The sequence below is a fragment of the Coregonus lavaretus genome, assembly GCF_964263955.1.
Source record: "Coregonus lavaretus genome assembly, chromosome: 1".
NCBI classification, from domain to species: Eukaryota; Metazoa; Chordata; class Actinopteri; order Salmoniformes; family Salmonidae; genus Coregonus; species Coregonus lavaretus.
In genome coordinates, this window is record NC_139988.1 from 63831357 (window position 1) to 63852284 (window position 20928).

The following is a 20928-nucleotide window of genomic DNA, read 5'->3' on the forward strand; positions in this document are numbered from 1 at the left end:
CACACACACATCATCACTGTTAAACACACACACACACACACACATCATCACTGTTAAACACACACACACACACACAAAAATCCCCTCTCTTAGGCTGAACATTTGAAGACAGAGAACCCGACTCAGAGCCAATGCAACAGTGACAGTAGCCTGCAGGGGACCTCGCCCAACTCATCAGGACCAATCAGAAGATCAGAACTACTAGATTGAACCTACTTCATTTATTGCATAAAATGTCTGCACACAATGTTTCGGGGCTCTCTTCAGATAATAATAATAATAATAATAATAATAATAATAATATGCCATTTAGCAGACGCTTTTATCCAAAGCGACTTACAGTCATGCGTGCATACATTTTTGTGTATGGGTGGTCCCGGGGATCGAACCCACTACCTTGGCGTTACAAGCACCATGCTCTACCAGCTGAGCTACAGAAAGTGGATACTCATGGATGCGCATTGCAATTGTAAAATGTCAACACAATTGGAGACACCACGTCATTTTTGGAGACATGTTATTGACAGTAAACTATTGTAGATGCGACTGCTAACTAACTAAAACATTTTAGCTGGCTAGCTAATCATCTTAGCTAAATGTGGGGCAAACAATTCAGTTATTTACCGTTAATTTGAGGGATTGGGGTGAAAGAAATCGAGTTACATAGTGATACTTTACGATATACTGTATTGACAATATCGCAATATTTTAGCGCTAGTTGGCTGTACCTGCACCAAAACACCATTATTGTTCCTTCATAGCTTGTTCTCAATCTTTTCACATTGGGAGCCAATTTGTTTTCAGCACTTTTATTTCCATGACTGATCAAAACTCGTTCTCATGGCTTTCTGATCCCTCTGCAACAGACATATGGTGCGCAATAAAATCACAGTATCGAATCGCAATACGTATAGAATCATGAGACTCGCAATGCTGATGCATATATCTTATCGTGAGGTTCCTGGCAATTCCCAGCCCAAGTTCATTTGCCACAACAAATCTCTTCGCTAGCAAACGCGATGTCTTCTCCAAAACGGCAATGTGTCTCCAGCAATGTTTACTTTTTTGACGTTCTATGGCATCTCCACTTTCCAAGCATATATGACCACATGTAATATTTTGGTAAGTGATGCAAATAGTGAACTATGTAGGGCCAGGATGTAAAATATATGTAGCTGCAGCAATTTCTCTTATCTGATATGGTAAGTAATGGGGCTTAATTTATAGCTCCCTAAGAGTTTGACGAACGGGTCCGTGAACGCGATTCCAGATATATTTACCTCTGAATAAACTGCCTTTATTACACCATATCCACATCCAGTAAACTTGTGATTATCAACACTAACCTCATCGTTGTGGCGGCGGACAGCTAGCCTGTATCCCTCGTCATCCAGTTGAGTGAGTGGCAATGTCTTTTTTCGTTCGTACCAATTTTTGGAAAATCCTCGGGTGTAGGACTTTCCGCCTTTAGTAGAAACCTGTTGAATTATTAAATTTGGTCTGGGAGGTCCTAATTGTTTCGTTGCCAATTTATCTTAATTTGTTCGCCGACAAAAAGGAACTTCTTTCAAACAATCCACTCTTTTCTCAGTTACGTTCATGGTTACGTAACGTATGACGAAAGCGCGTAAGTGCAAGCCCACAGACACCCATTGAGATTGTATTGAAGGCTCTGAAATTTGAAAAAAATAGATTTTACATGGGAGTCTATGACAGAAGTTCTGGGCGATTTTCAATCTGACTGAAATCGCCCCAAAAGGGGGTGGAGCCATTTGAAGCACGACTTTAGCCTGATTCGACATTTAGTGGCAGTGTGGCACTGTGGCAGATCAGACGTATAGATTACAACACTGATAACTACTGTTGCAGTGATATAATTGATTAGAAAAAAAATCCCTTCCTTTTCCCGTTTGGCAGTGCGTCGCCCATATCGCCCTATTGAACAGGCCGTCCCTGGTTCGGACACAACTAAAGTTTGTATGTGAAAACTACTTCTAAGACGCATACATTCAATTGTTCCGAACTCACGTCACTCACACCAAAGAGAGAGGCTCGCTCTGACATGTGTGGTATATCAAGAAGCTGATTAAACAGCACGATCATTACACAGATGCAACTTGTGCTGGGGACAATAAAAGCCACTAAAATGTGCAGTTTTGTCACACAACTCAATAGAGTACCACAGTATGAGTCATAATACCTAGCGGTCAAACAGGGAAATGGTTTCAATAGTTTTCCCACCATACATTTTTCCCATAGGGCATTTTAGAAACACTTAAAATAAGGGCTGTGTTTCGTGTAGGCTTACCAGATGCGGTGGGATGCACTGTTGAGCGTTACATCCCGAGGGGTTCGTGCTGATTGTACTGAGATTGTGACAGCCGGTTAAATGGCGTCCCTTGAGAAGGCAAGAACAAGATGTATGTCAGGAGAAGTGCAGTATTATCATAAGGAGACGTATACTTGGAATATGGAGGAGGAATGGAGGGAAAAATAGAGGCAGAGGAGGTCTGAGAGAGAGTGAGGGAGGGTGAGCTTAAGTCGGTTAAAAATGGTGGGGAAAAGGGAGATGGTTTGTTAAAGAAGAATGGTAGAAAGTGTAGGCAGATTGAGCTGAATGAGGGCGAATTATCAGAGGTGGTAGGTGTGGTGAAGTTCTCGGAGCCTGAGGCTTGCACCGAGGGTCAGGATAAAGATAAGTCTGTGACAGTAGGAGTGAAGTTTTTGGAAAAAGTGGACCCTTGCCTTTTGGCTGATCCATTTGTGGTTTCAGGGTGGGTGAAAACAGAGTTGGGTGCTGTGGAATCAGTGAGGGTAACCAGAAGTGGTCTTGTGATAATTGTTTGTGTTTCTGCTCTGGTCAGAGGGTGCAGGCGCTCAGCGTTAAACGAATGGGGGCAAGAGATGTGAATTGTTTTGCTCTGAAGAAAAGGGCGCCATTGAAAGGAGTGATTACTGGGGTAGCGGTAAATGTGAAAGTTGACCAACTGAAGGTGAAGATTCCCGGTGTTTGTGATGCTCGACGTTTGGTGTGACGCAGAAAGGGTGGCGTGAGTGGTGAAACAGTAGAGTCGTTGTCTGTTCTTTTGAGTTTTGATGTTGAGTCTTCGCCCACCAAAGTGATCTTAGGATATATAAGTTACCCTGTACGAGCTTTTGTGTCAGGCTTATGGGCATGTGGCAGCAGTGTGTAGGAGGGAGGTTCCTAGTTGTGAGAAGTCTGCAGAAGGTCATGAGACAAATGAATGTGTAGCATTGGGGAAAGTAGTGGTATGTGTTAATTGTAGGGGTGCCCATGGGGCTGGGGATCAGAAATGTCTGGTGCGAGCGAGGCAGGTTGAGATTTCCAGGGTTAGAGTAGTGCACAATATGCTGAGGCAATGAAGAAAGTAGAGGAAGATGGGTCAAGGGGGAGGGATTCTGAGAGGAGTTGTGTGAGTAGTAGATATGTACCAGCAGACCTGTCGCCAGACCTCAGTCTTAAGGGGGGCATATGAAATGCATGGGAGGGCAGGGCACAATTATTATTAGCCTACAGTACGTTTATTTAATAATACATTCCCTCAAGTGGGGGGGGGGCACAAGCATTTTTGGGGGCGGGCCCGGCCCCCTATGGCCCGCCCATAGCGACGGGTGTGTGTACCAGTACAGATGGATAGGCCAACAAGTGATATATGTTTCAGTAAGATTGGATTTTTAGCTTTTATAGCAATGGTTATCAACTGTACTGCAGGGATGGAGCGTAAGTCGCAGAAAATTGAGGTTGTAGTTGCAGCTGCAGAGAGGTATTTGGGTGTGCGAGACTTGACACCAGAAGAGTTACAGGGTGTGTTAAGTGGTGGTGTCCCATCCTTTCAGGCTGGTGGCCTGAAGTAGGACTAAATAGATTTAAATAATTTAAATAAGAGTAGGGTGGTGTTTTATTTATTTATAAAAAATTTAAAAAAAGTGAGTGTAGTGTAAACCTCATCGAAGAAGAAGTGTAGGCTTACCCTGGCGTGAAGTTTTTGATAACTGTGTAAATCTCTCTAGGACAAGGTGACTTTTATCAATATATTGGTCTGTATTTACCACCCTAAAATGAAATGCTAATTAGCTGCAAATGTGGCTATCTAAAGAACTACAAATGCCATGATGATCTGGACGAGACTGCCGAATCGAGGCAAAGGTAAGACTCTCTGGATTAACTATCTAATGTTAGTTAAATGTAGTAATTAATAAATTGGCTACATTTCTTTAAAATCGACAATTCTGTGAACTGTCTTGTGCAAGACAAATAACTGCTCTCAATGGCCTGCTTGCTACCAGTAGAACTCAGTAGCCTTCATTGGTGTTTGAGGGCCTAACGTTTGTATGGTTGTCCTTGTATTGTACTGCAGTCTGCAACGGCACATATACCATACCATGGAACCCATTTATTCTTGCGTACTTACATTATGATTGTCAATAAATGGTAGCCGTTGCTGCTATCACTGTATTTCTTCTATCAGAAGAGGCCTACTCATCTATCAGACATTTCTTTACACGCCAAGTAATGCTTCTCAAAGTACAAGGCTCAGGTGCAGAAGACTCCTCTAGATGGCAGTATAATAATAATATAACAATAATATGCTATTTAGCAGACGCTTTTATCCAAAGCGACTTAGTCATGCGTGCATACATTTTTAGGTATGGGTGGTCCCGGGGATCGAACCCACTACCCTGGCGTTACAAGCGCCATGCTCTACCAATTGAGCTAAGACTATAAAAAAAAGTATTTTGGTACACATCTTGATGTATTAACGCAAATGTATGTGTAATCAAACACTGATACAGGCACACACAAACAATCACTGCAATTATTCAATTTGTTTTTAGTTTTTATTTTAAGTCGCCTGATAAATCTAGAAAAAATGGCTACATATTCTATACTTCTCAAATCGAGGGGTGTGTGTTGCTATTCCAGATTTGCTGGGGAGAGAGGCTTGTGCGCTGTTGTGGACAGGTATAGTCCTAATTGAGGAAAAAAGCAGCTTTGACCATACAAATAAAGAAAATACAAAAATTCACACATTTATGATTCCAACAGAATCCATATTGACATCCTCTTCAAAGCTCTCGTTGTTCGGACCAGTCTCTCTGCAAAGTACTGGCCTAGCAGAGATGAGTGATTGTAGAGTTGTAGAATTCAAAGGCTCAGTAGCATGCGCATGTGTGTCCATGTGTGTGTGATAGGCGGTGGGGTGCAGCACAGTGGAAACTCTTACAAAGAACAAGCAAAGCATACAGAATGATTCCTTCCTGAGACATCGGTGTGTGTTTGTGTACAGTGATGCATGTTTGAGCGAGCTGCGTGTGAGAATCAAAAACTAGCCTCAGTGGTGATGTTGGGGCTTCTATGAAGAATCACAAGTGGTATTGTTCTGAGGCAAAGGTCAAAGGTCCCGTTTCCCAAAACGGGGTCATATTCATTAGTGCACACTGTAGTAAAACGTTTTACAAGCGGGGTAGACTCTCCCTCTGTCAATCACTTATTTTGACTTTTTAATGCCTAATGAATACGACCCAGGTTGTTGGTGTAGTTGTGAGAGCATAGTCAACAAGGCCAACTTTCTTCACCATCAAGAGGGAACACTAGATCACTGAAGTTCCCCTCGCCCACATATCATTGTTGAGATTCTTATAGGAATCACTTGTCTTGAAAATACAGTGTACTGTACTCCATCCTTCACACTGTAATCCATTTGGGAACCTATGCTGTGTCTAGTCTCTGTGCCTTGCTGGACGAACCCAGCACCTGGCTCTCAACCCTCCAACTCCACATCTTTCTTTAGCTACCAATCACCAAAAAGCCCCAATATGAGTGCTTTGGTTTTCTTTTTCTTTTTCTTTTTTTGTATTCATGGAAATCTTTTGTAATTTAAGGGGTGAGAGAACTAAATTTGTGGCTGCTGTTTTTAAGAACCATAGTGATTTCTATGGACCTGTCCCACATTTAAGGGGACAAACTAACAGATGTGTTTCCTTCAGGAAAATGTGCTTAAAATATTTTTTCTTGAAACAGAAACCTATGAACAAAACACATAAAAGATTATCATTTTTTTTGTTGTTGTTTTTTTAAAGAAATGAATACAGCTTATATACATGAACTCAAAGGCTACTTAAAATACACCTTAACTTCATTCATTTGATTTCTTGAAGGACCTGTGACCATATCATACATCCAAGCTCATACAATCATTTTTTCCCATTCTCTTTGCAGCAGAAAATAAAAAGGAGAGAAAAAGCAAACCCAACCTGGAATAGTTTGTGATATTTATCGCAACTCTTTTCTGTGCACATTTGTGTGTGTCTGTCTTTAAATTGAAAAAGTAATTTCAACTTCTTTACTTTTGTTAATTAAAACATCAGTATGTGATAAAACAATGGAACAATTCTCTTTTGATACCCTCATGGGTATAAAACAATTAAAACACACAAAAAAGTAGTTTTCCTTCTCAACCTATTATTCCATCAAGAAGAAGTCAAATCACAATAGTTCCTTACTTTTCTATATATATTTATATATATTTTGTACGAAATCTGTTTTTCAAAGATGGAAAAGGAGAACGACCCAGTCTTTTTATGTGTGGTCTTCTTTGACAAGTCCATGCCTGCAGTCCGCCTCGGAGAAACGAGAAGTGTCTGGTGTTAGTTTTGTCCGCTTCTCCTGTCCGTTTGTCTGTCTGTCCGTCTCCCCCTTTCCCGCCAGCCCCTCTGAGTGATCCTTTCAGTTACTTCCCTCAGTCTTTCAGGTGGAGACAGAGAGAGAGAAGGGTGAGGTGAGGGACGGAGGAGATATCAGCAGTGTTCCAGAAAACTGAGAAATCCTGCCGCCGCCCTTCCGCCATTTTCTAGACAGTGTCTTTGAGGGGGTGGAGCAGGAGAGGGTGTGTCGCACATGGGGAGGAACACTCAAGAACACGCCAGTCTCTGTGTCCATCCAGGACCCCCCAACCACAGGGAGAGAGAGGGGGATGAGAGAAAGAGGGCGGCTTGCTACGGTGACTGCGTGGTGGGGCTGGGGCTGCTTTGGGCGGAACTTGGGGACAGGCTGGGGCTGCAGCTGCCTGGGGGGGCCCCACTGGTCCGGGAGCCTGTGGCCCCGCTCTCCAGACCCTCAGAGTTCTCCAGCATCTCCTGGATGAGAGGGGGCATGGAGCCCGGGATCTCCATCTTCAGGGTGATGACACGCTCGGCTCCTGAGGAGGGGAGGACCAAGATATGGTGTTAGACTGTCCTCAGTTGTGGACATTCAACCCCTTTATATGAATGAGTCACATTTGACTTGGACCTACATTACAATTGCAGTTGACAGAATAGAAAATGTAGACCTTTACAATTGAGTTTAAACCTTTATGGATGTTGCAAAGTAAGTACCTTAAAGGTGCACTATGCAGAAATTGCTCCGCCATTTCCTGGTTACTAAAATTAGAATAGTTTGCCTAATTTCAGTTTGTGACAAAACAAGCAAGATAATCATTGTACCATCTAAACCATTGTGAAATATATTTTCCATTACCACAAATATTGTATTTTCAGCTGTTTGAAGCTGGTTTACAAAACCAAAAGTAAAAGACGCAAAAACGAAACTTAAGAACGGGAAGCATATAAATAGCGCATATAGAACAGATCTATGCTTCTTAGACTTCTTTCAATAAGAATGACAAATCTATAAATCCCATTTCTATGTTAATTTGGTCGGGGTCGCCCAAAAAGCTTAATATTGCAGCTTTAACTACTATATATAGTAGACAATTATAATATAAGGCTTATTGAAACAGTACTGTATATGGCTAATCCACAGCTGTGTGTATTTTATTTGTGTATTTTGTAAAGCTTTTAAACAGTGGAGTCACCATTGAGACCAGGGTCTCATTCTCAAGGGCGCCCTGTGAACATGAACACATAATTCAATACAACATAAAGCAAAATAGCAACATCAATACAATAAATACAACAAGATTAATCACAACAAACAACTATCACCTTATCTTCCTCAAAATTGATCTAAACTGTCCAATTGAGACCAGCGAGTCCAGCTTCAATGTGGCCTGAAGGCTATTCCACGAGCTGGGGATAAAAGCATTTTCCCCCAGCTCAGTGGAGATCCGCGGTACCACCAGAACCAGCCAGTCCAGAGAGCGGGTCTGAATTTTCTGGATCTCCAATTAATACTTGAGCTGAGTAAGGGGGGGGGGGGGGGGGGGGGAGTCTCTGAAGAACCACTTTACATTTTACATTTACATTTTAGTCATTTAGCAGACGCTCTTATCCAGAGCGATTTACAGTTAGTGAGTGCATACATAATTCTTTTATTTTTCATACTGGCCCCCCCGTGGGAATCGAACCCACAACCCTGGCGTCGCAAACGCCATGCTCTATCAACTGAGCTACATCCCTGCCGGCCATTCCCTCCCCTACCCTGGACGACGCTGGGCCAATTGTGCGCCGCCCATGAGTCTCCTGGTCACGGCCGGCTGCGAAAGAGCCTGGATTAAATCCTTTATATACAGAAAGTAGCCAATGCTGGGCCCTTCTGGTAGTCAGAGGCTCCCAGCCAACAGAACTATACAAAATGCAGTGATGTGAACGAAAATTGTCCACAGTGATAAAACGCAGTGCTGAGTGATATACTGAGTCTAAAGGTTTTAAAAAACAGAGGCTGCCGCATGCATGTAGATTATATCCCCATAATCAAGTACTTGGAGAAGCGTTGATTGAACAATCTTCCTTCTACTTTTCAAAGTGAAGCAGGATTTAATTATATAAAAGAAACCAATCTTAATTCTCAGCTTTTTGGTCCGTTTTTCCATGTTTGTTTTAAAAGAGTTTATCAACAATCCAAATACCCAAGTACTTATAATGGGGAACATGCAAATATGCAAAGACCAAGATAACAACATCAATTTGGTTTTATTAGCATTTAGCACTAGTTTCAAGATCTTGGTCTTTTTGAATTGAGTCAAACCATGTTGAAGGTCATGAATGGCCTGCTGTACTGAGGCGGCACAGGACTAAATAACAGTAATAACTGTACCATCCACGTAGAGATGAATGTTACAGGTTTTAACAGATACACCAATATTATTGATATAAACAGTGACGAGAACAGGGCCCAAAATCAACCCCTGCGGCACACCTTTCGTAATATTGAGGAAACTACATTTGATACTGTCAGTAAGCACACATTGTGTCCTGTCTGTTACCGACAGTTATTGAACCAATTGCAAGATGCCTGATTTAGCCCTATTTCAGACAACCTTTGAACAAGTAAGAAATGGTCAATGGTGTAGATGGATGTCTCTGACTGCCTCTCACCTTTGGCGCTGATGCTCCTCAGGTCGGTGATCTTCATCAGCATCTTGGGAAACATGTGTGGTTTGTGAGGCCTCCTCTTCCTCACGTAGATCTTCAGAGCCTCCAGTAGGGGCTCCTGTAGTACGTCCACCTTGTCTGCCTGCTCCAGGTCCTGCCGATCTACACATAGCCACAAACACAATACAGGGGTGTGTTCAGTGAGGTGAAATGTAATAAATAGAACTCACGCTAAAACTGTATTCTACATGGCAAGCCATCATATTTGCACTATATTACTACATTAGCTACATTATCTGAATGTTCTTTAACGCTGCAGTGAGTGTGCACCCTCCTGAACTTTCTCCAGGTAGGTCAATGAGAATTTCTAAGTACAGATTGTTATGTGTTTACTATTAACCACTAGATGGTGCTCAAGACAGCACTAGTCTACGTTTCTATCCTGAACAAAAACATAAACGCAACATGCAACAATTTCAAAGATTTTACTGAGTTATAGTTCATATGAGGAAATCAGTCAATTGAAAAATTAATTTGCCCTCATCTATCGATTTCACATGATTGGGAATACCGATATGCATCTGTTGGTCACATATACCTTTAAAAAATGGGCCTCAGGATCTTGTCACGGTATTTCTGTGCATTCAAATTGCCATCGATAAAATACAATTGTGCTTGTTGTCCGTAGTTTATGCCTGCCCATACCATAACCCCACCGGCACCATAGGGCACACCTCTGTTCGCAACGTTGACATCAGCACACCGCTCGCCCACACAACGCCATAACGTGGTCTGCGGTTGTGAGGCCAGTTGGACGTACTGCCAAATTCTCTAAAACAACATTGGAGGCGGCTTATGGTAGAGAAATGAACATTCAATTCTCTGGCAACAGCTATGGTAGACATTCCTGCAGTCAGCATGCCAATTGCACGCTCCCTCAAAACTTGAGACATCTGTGGCATTTTGTTGTGTGACAAAACTGCACATTTTAGAGTGGCCTTTTATTGTCCCCAGCACAAGTGTGTAATGATCATGCTGTTTAATCAGCTTCTTGATATGCCACATCTATCAGGTGGATTGATTATCTTGGCAAAGGAGAAATGCTCACTAACAGGGATATAAACAAATGTGTGCACAAAATGTTAGATAAATAAGCTTTTTGTGTGTATGGAAAATTTAGGGGACCTTTTATTTCAGCTCATGAAACATGGGACCAACCGTTTACATGTTGCGTTTATATTTTTGTTCAGTATAATTTTGAGCCTGTCCAATATGTGAATGCTGGAATACGGTACAGTGACAATTGCCTATAATGAGAAGTGATGTGACCAACCCTATTTGTTTTAGACAGCGACACCTTCACAGCCACATGAAGATGAGGCAGATTAACCCCTACCCTACTTGGGCACAATGTCATTATCAGCTTCAATCACTGAGTGTGTATGGGTGTGTGTTAAATCCAAACAGCCGCAGTACCTCCACACAGCAGACAGATGGCGCTGAGCAGCCCCGTTTCGGCGTCGTCCATCTCCAGGGGGAGGAGCTGGTTGGCGAAGGCGAACACCAGGTCGGTGAGTGGTCCGAAGCCGGCATTGTGCATCTGGGTCCGGTTTAGCGTCAGGCCGTCCGAGAACGTCATGGTGTCCTGCTCCGGCGTGTAGCGCGTGCAGATCCGCAGAATCTGAGGGAGCAGAGTGCAGGATTGGTTGAGCATGCCAAAAATAAAATGCATAGGCCAATCATGCAATAGCACGGGGTATGAATCGATAAGTAGCTGTAGTAACTTCAACAATCCTATGAACAGATCTTATTTAATAACAGTGGTCATCACTCACTAATCCTGGGCCTGAAAAAACGAGATGGTGTACAGATTTTTACACCACCCCAGCACTCATACATCCGTTTCAACTAATCAAGTTCCTACTGACAAGGTGATTCGTTGGTGATATGGTGTTTTAGTGCTGGAACAAACACCTGTACTCCCTCTCAGATGGACCACGACCAAGGTTGGTGAGCGACCAACTCTGATCATGAAGAGCGATCCGAGAGGGTGTGTAGGCATTTGTTCCAGACCACCATTAGTAGAGCTAACCAAAAGCGATCCTTACCAGTATGTCCAGACAGGCGGCCTTGAGCAGGGTGATCTGGTCAGCGATGGTGAGCGTGGTGAAGCCGGGCAGCTGCTTGGCAAACTCCACCGTCTTGATGATACACTTGGTGGACAGCTCACTGAATTTGTCCCACAGGTTCACGTCCAAAGCCACACGCCGCTCCGAGCTGTTACTCTGTGAACGAGAGAGAGACAAGTCTTTATTGGATGAAGATGGTGTTACATTCAAGCAGGGGCACAACTTTCACTGGGGGGGTCATGACCACCCCACATTCTGAAATTGCATTTCTGTCTGAATTGAGTCAAGTACCCCCCCAGTGCTGAGCTAGTCATGTAACTGACATGTAACGTTAGCACATTTTTCATCCACTCTTGACTGAGGTGAATGAATTAGCTAGCTAGTAGCTACCACAGCCAGTTTAGCTCTAGTGTAGCCTGTAGCTATCGGTATCAGATAGTAATAATAGCCACCTCATATCGCTATCTAACAGCTGTTGTTTATATGGAAATATTTTGTAGCATTTTTGTCCCGTTTCAACAGAAGTAAATTAACTTAGCTTGCTTTCGCCAGTTGATGTACAAAGAGAGTGAGAGAGCTGGCCAAAAGTAGGTATTATTTTGCCTCATTCACACTAGACCTGAATCGAGAGATGAAACCAGCGGCCAAACGATTGAAGACCGATAATTTACTTTATTTTGTGCAATGTGAGTTTTTATTAGAGTCAGTATAGCAATGTAATCTTATTGATTTGTCAATTTCCCTAGCTAATTCCCTACGTTTCACACTGACACAGTAATAAACAGCTCTACAGGCTTCACGGTCATGGTGCACCGTCAGTACACAACACTATGATCATCATTTCATAGCAGGATCAGATGGTGACAGGTGTCCCAGCAGGGTCAGACAGCCAGGGAAGACCAGTCTACGGAGCTCAGGTGAATTTTGCAGTATATTAACAATATCAGTGAATGATACAAAGTTCCATCTTTAATTGATAGGTAGACTTACAGTAGCTCAAGGACAGCAGCTTAAGTGGTCCTCTGTAGCTCAGCTGGTAGAGCACGGCGCTTGTAACGCCAAGGTAGTGGGTTCGATCCCCGGGACCACCCATACACAAAAAAAAAATGTATGCACGCATGACTGTAAGTCGCTTTGGATAAAAGCGTCTGCTAAATGGCATATTATTATTATTTAAGCTTAAAGCTACAGTCTGGGATCTGGGAATAATGTTCATTTCAATTATTGAACCATTATTTTATCCAATAATAGAATAAAATGTATAAATAAATGTACACCAAGGTCATTATTTGTCATGCCTCAGCAGGGTCAGGCAGCCAGGGAAGACCAGTTTGTGATGGAGCTGAGGTGAATTTTTGCAGACACAACACTTTATTCTCTCTGTGCAGCAAACACTGGACAAGCCAGATGCTTCAAAAGATTGAAACTATACTGAACAGAAATATAAATGCAATATGTAAAGTGTTGGTCCCATGTTTCATGAGCTGAAATAAAATATGTATATGTGTAGGTGTGCGTTTATTTTAAAATGTTTGTAAAACTTTATTTTCAAACCTTTCTCTTGGGAATAAAAAATAAATAAAGTAAAAAAATTGTGTTGGAAGAGAGTTGAGTTATTGACTAGACTGGTTGGGGTTGGCTGGGCGGTCTGGCTGAAATTTGACATTCAAAAGTCTATGTACTTAATTATTTTAAAAGATTTGTTCATTTGTTAAGCTATTGGTTAAAGGTGCAATAATATTGATAATTGAATTAGCTTTGATCTAGTTCCGTCTGATCACTTAAACATATTTAACAATGATCTCTTACCTAGCTTGATGACTGGGGAAATTTTTTATTTACTTTTTGTTGTTATAAATAGAGACGGCTAGAAGGGCCATGGGTCATATTGGATTGTGTAGAAATGCAGGAAATGAGCTTTAAATGCCCCCCACTTCTAAAACCAAAGTTGCGCCCCTGCATTCAAGGCTCCACACAGACAACATGAATTACACTTTAAATCAAATGAATGTACTCTGGTTATGAGAATCACAGGTAGCAGCATCAACATGGTTCTGAAGCTATACTTAAACAACACTTTGAAGAATCATTCAGTTAAAATACCAACAACAACAGATGAGCGAATGCACTGTCCTGGTTTGTCTATAAGATTTTACATACAGAAACACACACACCTCTGTCTCTAAGTATTGTGGTGCTCACCGTAGTGTATTTGCCCAGCTGGCAGAGCGAAGGGAAGGTCTCCTTATGCGCCTTGCTGACCCTGTTGATCATCTGCTCCGTCTCAGTGCTCAGCACGTAGCTCTCAGTACACTCTGGCTTCTTTTCATCCTTCTTCTTCTTGTTCCGGTCGTTCCTCACCGCTGACGGGAGAGAGAAGGAAGAGAAGCAGGGTTTAGGAACAGGGCGGCCATTTAGCAGTGGAATGTCTAAAAGGTGTGTTAAAAAGAAGGGGGCTTCTGAGGTAAATTGAGTTTGTCTCGGTTTCAGTTGGTTGGTTTACAAACAGTCTAGGAAGGATACTGCATTTCCCGCCTAAACTAGAAAGCAATTGTGATATCAAAGACAGGAATAAAACCGAAATCAAATGGCAAGACCATCAGTGAAATGAAACTGCGGGTAAAGCACCCAGGATTTCACTTGTGTTGGGGGAAGAATCGTGGAACAGTATTTGAATTGTGGCGGTATCTAGACCGAAACTAAGATGGAGATTGAGATATAAAGTTGAGGTAGCAAAAGGACAGGAGGTGGTGTAGGTAGGCTAGCTAGCAGGACAGATACCCGATAGAAGAGGATGATTAAGTGAAGGTAGGAGAACAACAGGCTCCGAGGGCCTCTGTAGCTAAGAAGCAACCAGAACACATTCCAGCTCTGATCCCATCCGGGAAGATAAACGACCATGAGAGGTCGGCCCAGGGGGGACAGAGATATTACTGAGGAAATAATCCAAAAGGAAAGCCTGAGAAATGCCATTCCCTGCGGCGCGTCGACCGCTGCTGCGAAAGTAGGTACACTCACTCCCGAAATGACAAATACACCAGCCGCTGCTGTGTTTAGCATTGGAAAGCCATTAGGGTATATCCAGCTCTCTCCCTCCTCCCTACTACCCCTCCCCCCTCCCCTCACCCACCCTGGGGTGTATAGGTCTGACGAGGGAGGGCAGGTTAGGTGATAAATTGCGTTGGCGGATAAGGTCGTTCATAATGCTGACACATTGCTACTGCTTTCATTAGAGGCCCTGGCTAATCTAATAACATAATATGACAAATATCCAGGCGGTAATGGTTTAAAGGGCTCGACTGAGCCCCCGCTCCTACTAGCTACATAACCCCCTCTAGCATTCGCTCTCTTTCTTTCTTTCTCTCTTTCTTTCTTTATCACTGTTGCGCATTCCTCTCTTCTCCCTCTCTTTAATCCTCAATAGCTAGCTTATTTCCCTCTGTCCCCCTCTCTCGCTCCAAGCTTCACTTGTTCTCTGATAGGACTTCCCTGTGTTTTTTTCTTCCTCTTCTCCCACTTTCCCCAGTCCCCAGCTCGAGTCCCAGTTAGTGGGGTTGTTCTGTGCAGACACAGTAGTCCCAGACCTCGACCCAGAGGTTACCCTTAGGCACAGATCCTGGATCAGCTTCCCCTGTCCAAATCCTAACCATTATAAGGGTACACAGAACTGACCACAGACAGGCCTCCCTCCCTGGGATAACTTACAGAGAGACAAGGGGGATCCAGGTCTGATGCTCACACACTACACAACAGCAGATCTTGCTTTGCTAAGTAAGCACACCATCACATCACTAAGACCCAAGGGACTGCAGATGAAAATGTGACTTTTGTCAAAATTTGGCACAATTACAGAGATGTTCATTCATATGCATCACTAACAAATAAAAAGCAATCAAGTAAAGCACTTCCTTACATCTATACAACTATGCATTGCCAACAGCTATTTGTCCTTACCACAAAGTCCATCCACCTTTAAAGGAGTTGACAGGTGAGGAGAGTTGCGAATGATGTGTGTTTGTGCATGCGTGTGTGTGTGTGTGTGTGTGTGTATATGTGTGTCTCAGGCCCTCCCCCGCTCTCTGTGGCTGTCAAAGCGACTCAGCACCCCCGCTGGAGACGTTAAATGAATTCCCTAAATAAAAGTGGAGCATCCTTAATGCAGAGACATTACCCATGCTGACAAATTGACACTGCAATCAAAAGCTGCACAACACAATTTAATGCAGTCATTAAATAACTATTAGCCGGGACTCGCGATCATTCACAGAGAAATGCTGTGTGCAATAACTGGAGGGCGATCCATAACTGGGCTAGCGAGGGGGAGAAGTAATTCAGCCGACCGCATTCTTTTGTGTGTGTGTGTGTGTGTGTGTGTGTGTGTGTGTGTAAATCGTGGAATGTGTCTACATGAATGCTTTGTTTGAATATGAATGTGTTTGAGCTATGAGGGATTCTTTCTAGCATTCTAAAAATGGTATGACTGTGTGGAATTGTGTTTCCTACTGATATGAACCACATACTAGCAGTATCTTCATTGTAGCGTCCAGTATTGTATTGTGTAGGGTATGCTAGAAGCAATACACACACTTCCATCAATCAATCACTTGTACTCATAGTGGATTTCATAATATAAAAGGTTTGACAATGTGTCTGCGTGTGTGTGTATGAATGTGTGGGTGCGTGCACGTGTGTGTGTGTGTATGAGAAAGAGAGAGGGGGCCAGCTGACAGAGAGGGATAATTTGAAGGAGGAAAATTAAAGCCATGACAGGTCGTCCATCACTCAGATTAAATTCAATGGAAAGATAAAAATGTCAATGTTCCCCTGCTTCTCCTGCCTGCCTCTCTCTCGCTGCTCTGTTGCGGCCGGACAATGATGAAACTTATTCTCCCTCTATCCTCTCCTACCCTCCTCCTCCTTTCATAGATGCTGGAGATGCTAGGGCACTGCACAGGAGATGAAAACAGGTGATGAGGGATGGATGGAGGGAAAGCGGGGACGGAGGAAGGGGGGTTGGGGAAGGAGGGGGGTGGCTGCTTACCCGGGGGAGCTGCCCTGTCTGCCCCTGGCGCCCCAGTCTGTCCCCTCCCGGTCTCCAAGGGTGGGGGCGGCGGCTGGGGGCCCAACGCCATCCCGCCTTTGGAGCTGGACCGAGGAGCTGAGGCGACAAGGAGGGGCACAGGTTTACCCCCTCGACAGGGCACACACTAACTAACAGAGCTACACACCCAACCACAGTAACACAGCGGGGAACGTTTACGCTGATGGGATGGGGTCATGTACAATGAAATGGACCATCATATAATCTGAATGGTAATAACCAAATTCAAAACACAACAAATCCTATAACTTGAATGGGCACATTCTCTGTCGTACACAGACTGTATTCTAAACACAAGTTCACCAGTAGACATCATACAAACGTGTAGTACATCAGGCTCACTTAGTTAGAAACCAAATTCAAAACCCCACAACTTCATGACATGAATCAACTCTACATTCACGCATACAGTAGTCACCAGCTGAGTTTTAACGGCACGCCTAAGGAAACAAAAATAGTCAACATTGACATTGAAAAAGAGCATTTCCCCAAAAACTGCAGGCCAGCCCTGCCTTTCCTCGACATCACTGACTCCTCTCCCAGGCTTTCCCTGGTAACCCCCATCCCTCCCTTCTCTTTCACTCTCTCTCCCCCTCTGCCTTGGCACGGCCACCTGGCACTGGTCCTGACGGTGTTGTCGGAGCTGTCGAGCGGACGCAAGGTCACTGAGACGTCCCCTAGCAGAGCGGCCGGCCGGCCCGCCCTCCCAGCCTCCTCGGTAGCTCCCTGCAGGCCCCCAGATGGCCAGATCCTCTCCTTCCCCCTCCGACGGAGCCCCGCAACACAACCAAAGTCATCGGCCAGGACACAGGGACACATGGAGAAAGACATCACAACACTACACCCTCACATAACCCTCTAGTACACACACAGATAATAAATAGAAGGGGAGTAAAGGCGTCCGTCCACATGCTTCCCAGTCGAAACCATTCGGAAGAGTTCGTGCATACAGTTTACATACACCTTACCCAAATACATTTAAACTCAGTTTTTCACAATTCCTGACATTTAATCCTTGTAAAAATTCCCCGACTTAGGTCAGTTAGCATCACCACTTTATTTTAAGAATGTGAAATGTCAGAATAATAGTAGAGAGATTTTATTTCTTTCATCACATTCCCAGTGGGTCAGAAGTTTACATACACTCAATTAGTATTTGGTACAATTGCCTGCAAATTGTTTAACTTGGGTCAAACGTTTCAGGTAGCTTTCCACAAGCTTCCCACAATAAGTTGGGTGAATTTTGGCCCATTCCTCCTGACAGAGCTGGTGTAACGGTCAGGTTTATAGGCCTCCTTGCTCGCACACGCTTTTTAAGTTCTGCCCACACATTTTCAATAGGATTGAGGTCAGGGCTTTGTGATGGCCACTCCAATCCCTTTACTTTGTTGTCCTTAAGCCATTTTGCCACAACTTTGGAAGTATGCTTGGGGTCATTGTCCATTTGGAAGAACCATTTGCGACCAAGCTTTAACTTCCTGACTGATGTCTTGAGATGTTGCTTCAATATATCCACATAATTTTCCCTCCTTATGATGCCATCTATTTTGTGAAGTGCACCAGTTCCTCCTGCAGCAAAGCACCCCCACAGCATGATGCTGACAACCCCGTGCTTCACGGTTGGGATGGTGTTCTTCGGTTTGCAAGCAGCCCCCTTTTTCCTCCAAACATAACGATGGTCATTATGGCCAAACAGTTCTATTTTTGTTTCATCAGACCAGAGGACATTTCTCCAAAAAGTATGATCTTTGTCCGCATGTGCAGTTGCAAACCGTAGTCTGGCTTTTTTATGGTGGTTTTGGAGCAGTGGCTTCTTCCTTGCTGAGCGGTGCGAAGAGCCTTGGCGTGACCCTGGACAACACCCTGTCGTTCTCCGCTAACATCAAGGCGGTGACCCGATCCTGCAGGTTCATGCTCTACAACATTCGGAGAGTACGACCCTGCCTTACACAGGAAGTGATATGGAAAGTGGTTATCCCACTGGCTATAGGGTGAATGCACCAATTTGTAAGTCGCTCTGGATAAGAGCGTCTGCTAAATGACGTAAATGTGCCCTTGAGCAAGGCACTTAACCCTAATTGCTCCTGTAAGTCGCTCTGGATAAGAGCGTCTGCTAAATGACTAAAATGTAAATGTAATATAGGATTAGTTTTACTGTAGATACTTTTGTACCTGTTTCCTCCAGCATCTTCACAAGGTCCTTTGCTGTTGTTCTGGGATTGATTTGCACTTTTCGCACCTAGGTACGTACGTTCATCTCTAGGAGACAGAACGCGTCTCCTTCCTGAGCGGTATGACGGCTGCGTGGTCCCATGGTGTTTATACTTGCATACTATTGTTTGTACAGATGAACGTGGTACCTTCAGGCATTTGGAAATGGCTCCCAAGGACAAACCAGACCTGTGGAGGTCTACAATCTTTTTTCTGAGGTCTTGGCTGATTTCTTTTGATTTTCCCATGTCGTCAGGCAAAGAGTGAAATAATCTGTCTGTAAACAATTGTTGGAAAAATTACTTATGTCATGCACAAAGTAGATGTCCTAACCGACTTACCAAAACTATAGTTTGTTAACAAGAAATTTGTGGAGTGGTTAAAAAACGAGTTTTAATGACTCCAACCTAAGTGTATGTAAACTTCCGACTTCAACTGTATATTATGATGACATTTTGTGACGTTTTTGTTCGTTTTGGACTTTGGTAAGGGTTTTATCGGCTGTTCGGGAACACAAAAAAATGTTCCTTGAGGAAAGCCGAAGTCGGTAGCCGAAGTCTATGCCCCTTCGGCGGTGATTGGTCAACAGTAGGGATTCTTCAATAAAGTCTGCTATCATTCAATCATTCAACAAGAGATGACTCGTTTTCATGCAATTTATTTCATTGAGAAATACTGCACCAAACATCTTAAAATTGCGCGACTAAGATCAAAAACGTAAAAATTTATGACAGATTTGAGTTATCTTAGATAATTCTGACTATTGTGAGGAAGTATATACTGGCTACGGTGTCTCAAAATGGACAAAAAGTACAGTATTGTCGCTTTTTTCTTGTTTTTCAAGCGAAGGTTGAAGGGAGTATGCGAGCACACTCATTCGGTTCGCCTAGCTTGGTGCCAAATGAACTGAAGCATGCTGACGCCTTAAGAGTGAACCTATATGGCTACCTTTTGAACTTGAGACAGAAGTTGGCCCTTAACCATTAGGGAGATGAACAGAAAAAACATCTGACCCTATATCAGTTGTTAGGTTCCACTTCTACCTATCCTGTCTATTTACCTTCAGCCATGCAGTACCAAATTCAAGCCTCAAGATGGCAGTGTCATTTCAACCTATCCACCGTCTGTCCCTGTGGTGGGTGTTGCAGAGCTGCCTGCCATAATCCTCATAATCATGATTAATGGGCCCATTCAGAGGTAAGGAGCGCTGAGGATAACTTACTTTACAGTAGGCCTCAGACGGCCAGCCATGTGGGAAACTCGCAGAGCGCTTACAGCTCCATGAAGAGGGTAAATACCATAGTAGAGAGACGACAGAGAGAGAGAGAGGGATGGAGGGAGGAGTGTGCCCGCCTGTGCGTGTGTATATTTACAATGTATACAGTGTGGACCTGTGTGTGTGTGTCGTTAGGCCAAGGTAAGGCCCCTCCGGTCATAGCTCTTTCCTCTCACCTCCACCAATTATCTCATCTGGTCTGACAGTGTGTGTGTGTATGTGTGTGAGGGGAGGGCGTGTGTTCACACAGCCCCAGGGATGCACTGATCAGAGGCGGCGCCTGTTCTTTCACTCTCCGCAGGTGCTAACATATTCATCACAGAGGTCCACTAAGACTCACTATGCTACCACTATTACTGTGCAAAGCCAAACTGTGTATCGGGGCAGTGTACACTACACACACACTGTTCTGATGCTCAATTATTTTATTTATTTTATTTAACCTTTATTTAACTAGGCAAGTCAGTTAAGAACAAATTCTTATTTACAATGACAGCCTACCAAAAGGCAAAAGGCCTCCTGCGGGGACGGGGGCTGGGATTAAATAAATATATATAAATATAGGACCAAACACACATCACAACAAGAGAGACAACACAACACTACATAAAGAGAGACCTAAGACAACACCATAGCATGGCAGCAACACACAACAACACAAGCAAGGTAGCAACCCAACATGAAAACAACATGGTAGCAACACAACATGGCAGCAGCACAACATGGTAGCAGCACAAGACATGGTAGAAACATTATTGGGCACAGACAACAGCACAAAAGGGCAAGAAGATAGAGAATGATGATTGTGATCTGAGTTTGTGTTGTGTAGTACAGGCTTGACTGGATGGTGTGGTGTAGTGTAGTTCAGTGATGCA

The 20928-nt window shown here is 43.6% G+C and overlaps 1 protein-coding gene across 4 annotated transcripts in view; it reads right to left on the reverse strand.

Annotated features, from left to right (window-relative positions):
• Positions 1 to 4844: 4844 nt before the first annotated feature.
• Positions 4845 to 20928, reverse strand: part of LOC311130489 (retinoic acid receptor alpha-A) — a 211944-nt gene continuing 195860 nt past the window's right edge. For 2 of the 4 annotated variants that reach the window (XM_084163239.1, XM_084163238.1), the window contains 6 exons: positions 16507 to 16623; positions 13668 to 13828; positions 11445 to 11621; positions 10813 to 11017; positions 9340 to 9498; positions 4845 to 7220 (listed from right to left, as the gene is read on the reverse strand). In XM_084163239.1, coding sequence (XP_084019365.1) covers positions 7018 to 7220; positions 9340 to 9498; positions 10813 to 11017; positions 11445 to 11621; positions 13668 to 13828; positions 16507 to 16623 — 1022 coding nt within the window. In that variant the 3' untranslated portion in view covers positions 4845 to 7017. The remainder of the gene's footprint in view (positions 7221 to 9339; positions 9499 to 10812; positions 11018 to 11444; positions 11622 to 13667; positions 13829 to 16506; positions 16624 to 20928) is intronic. The other 2 variants (XM_084163241.1, XM_084163240.1) reach the window with 1 other exon arrangement.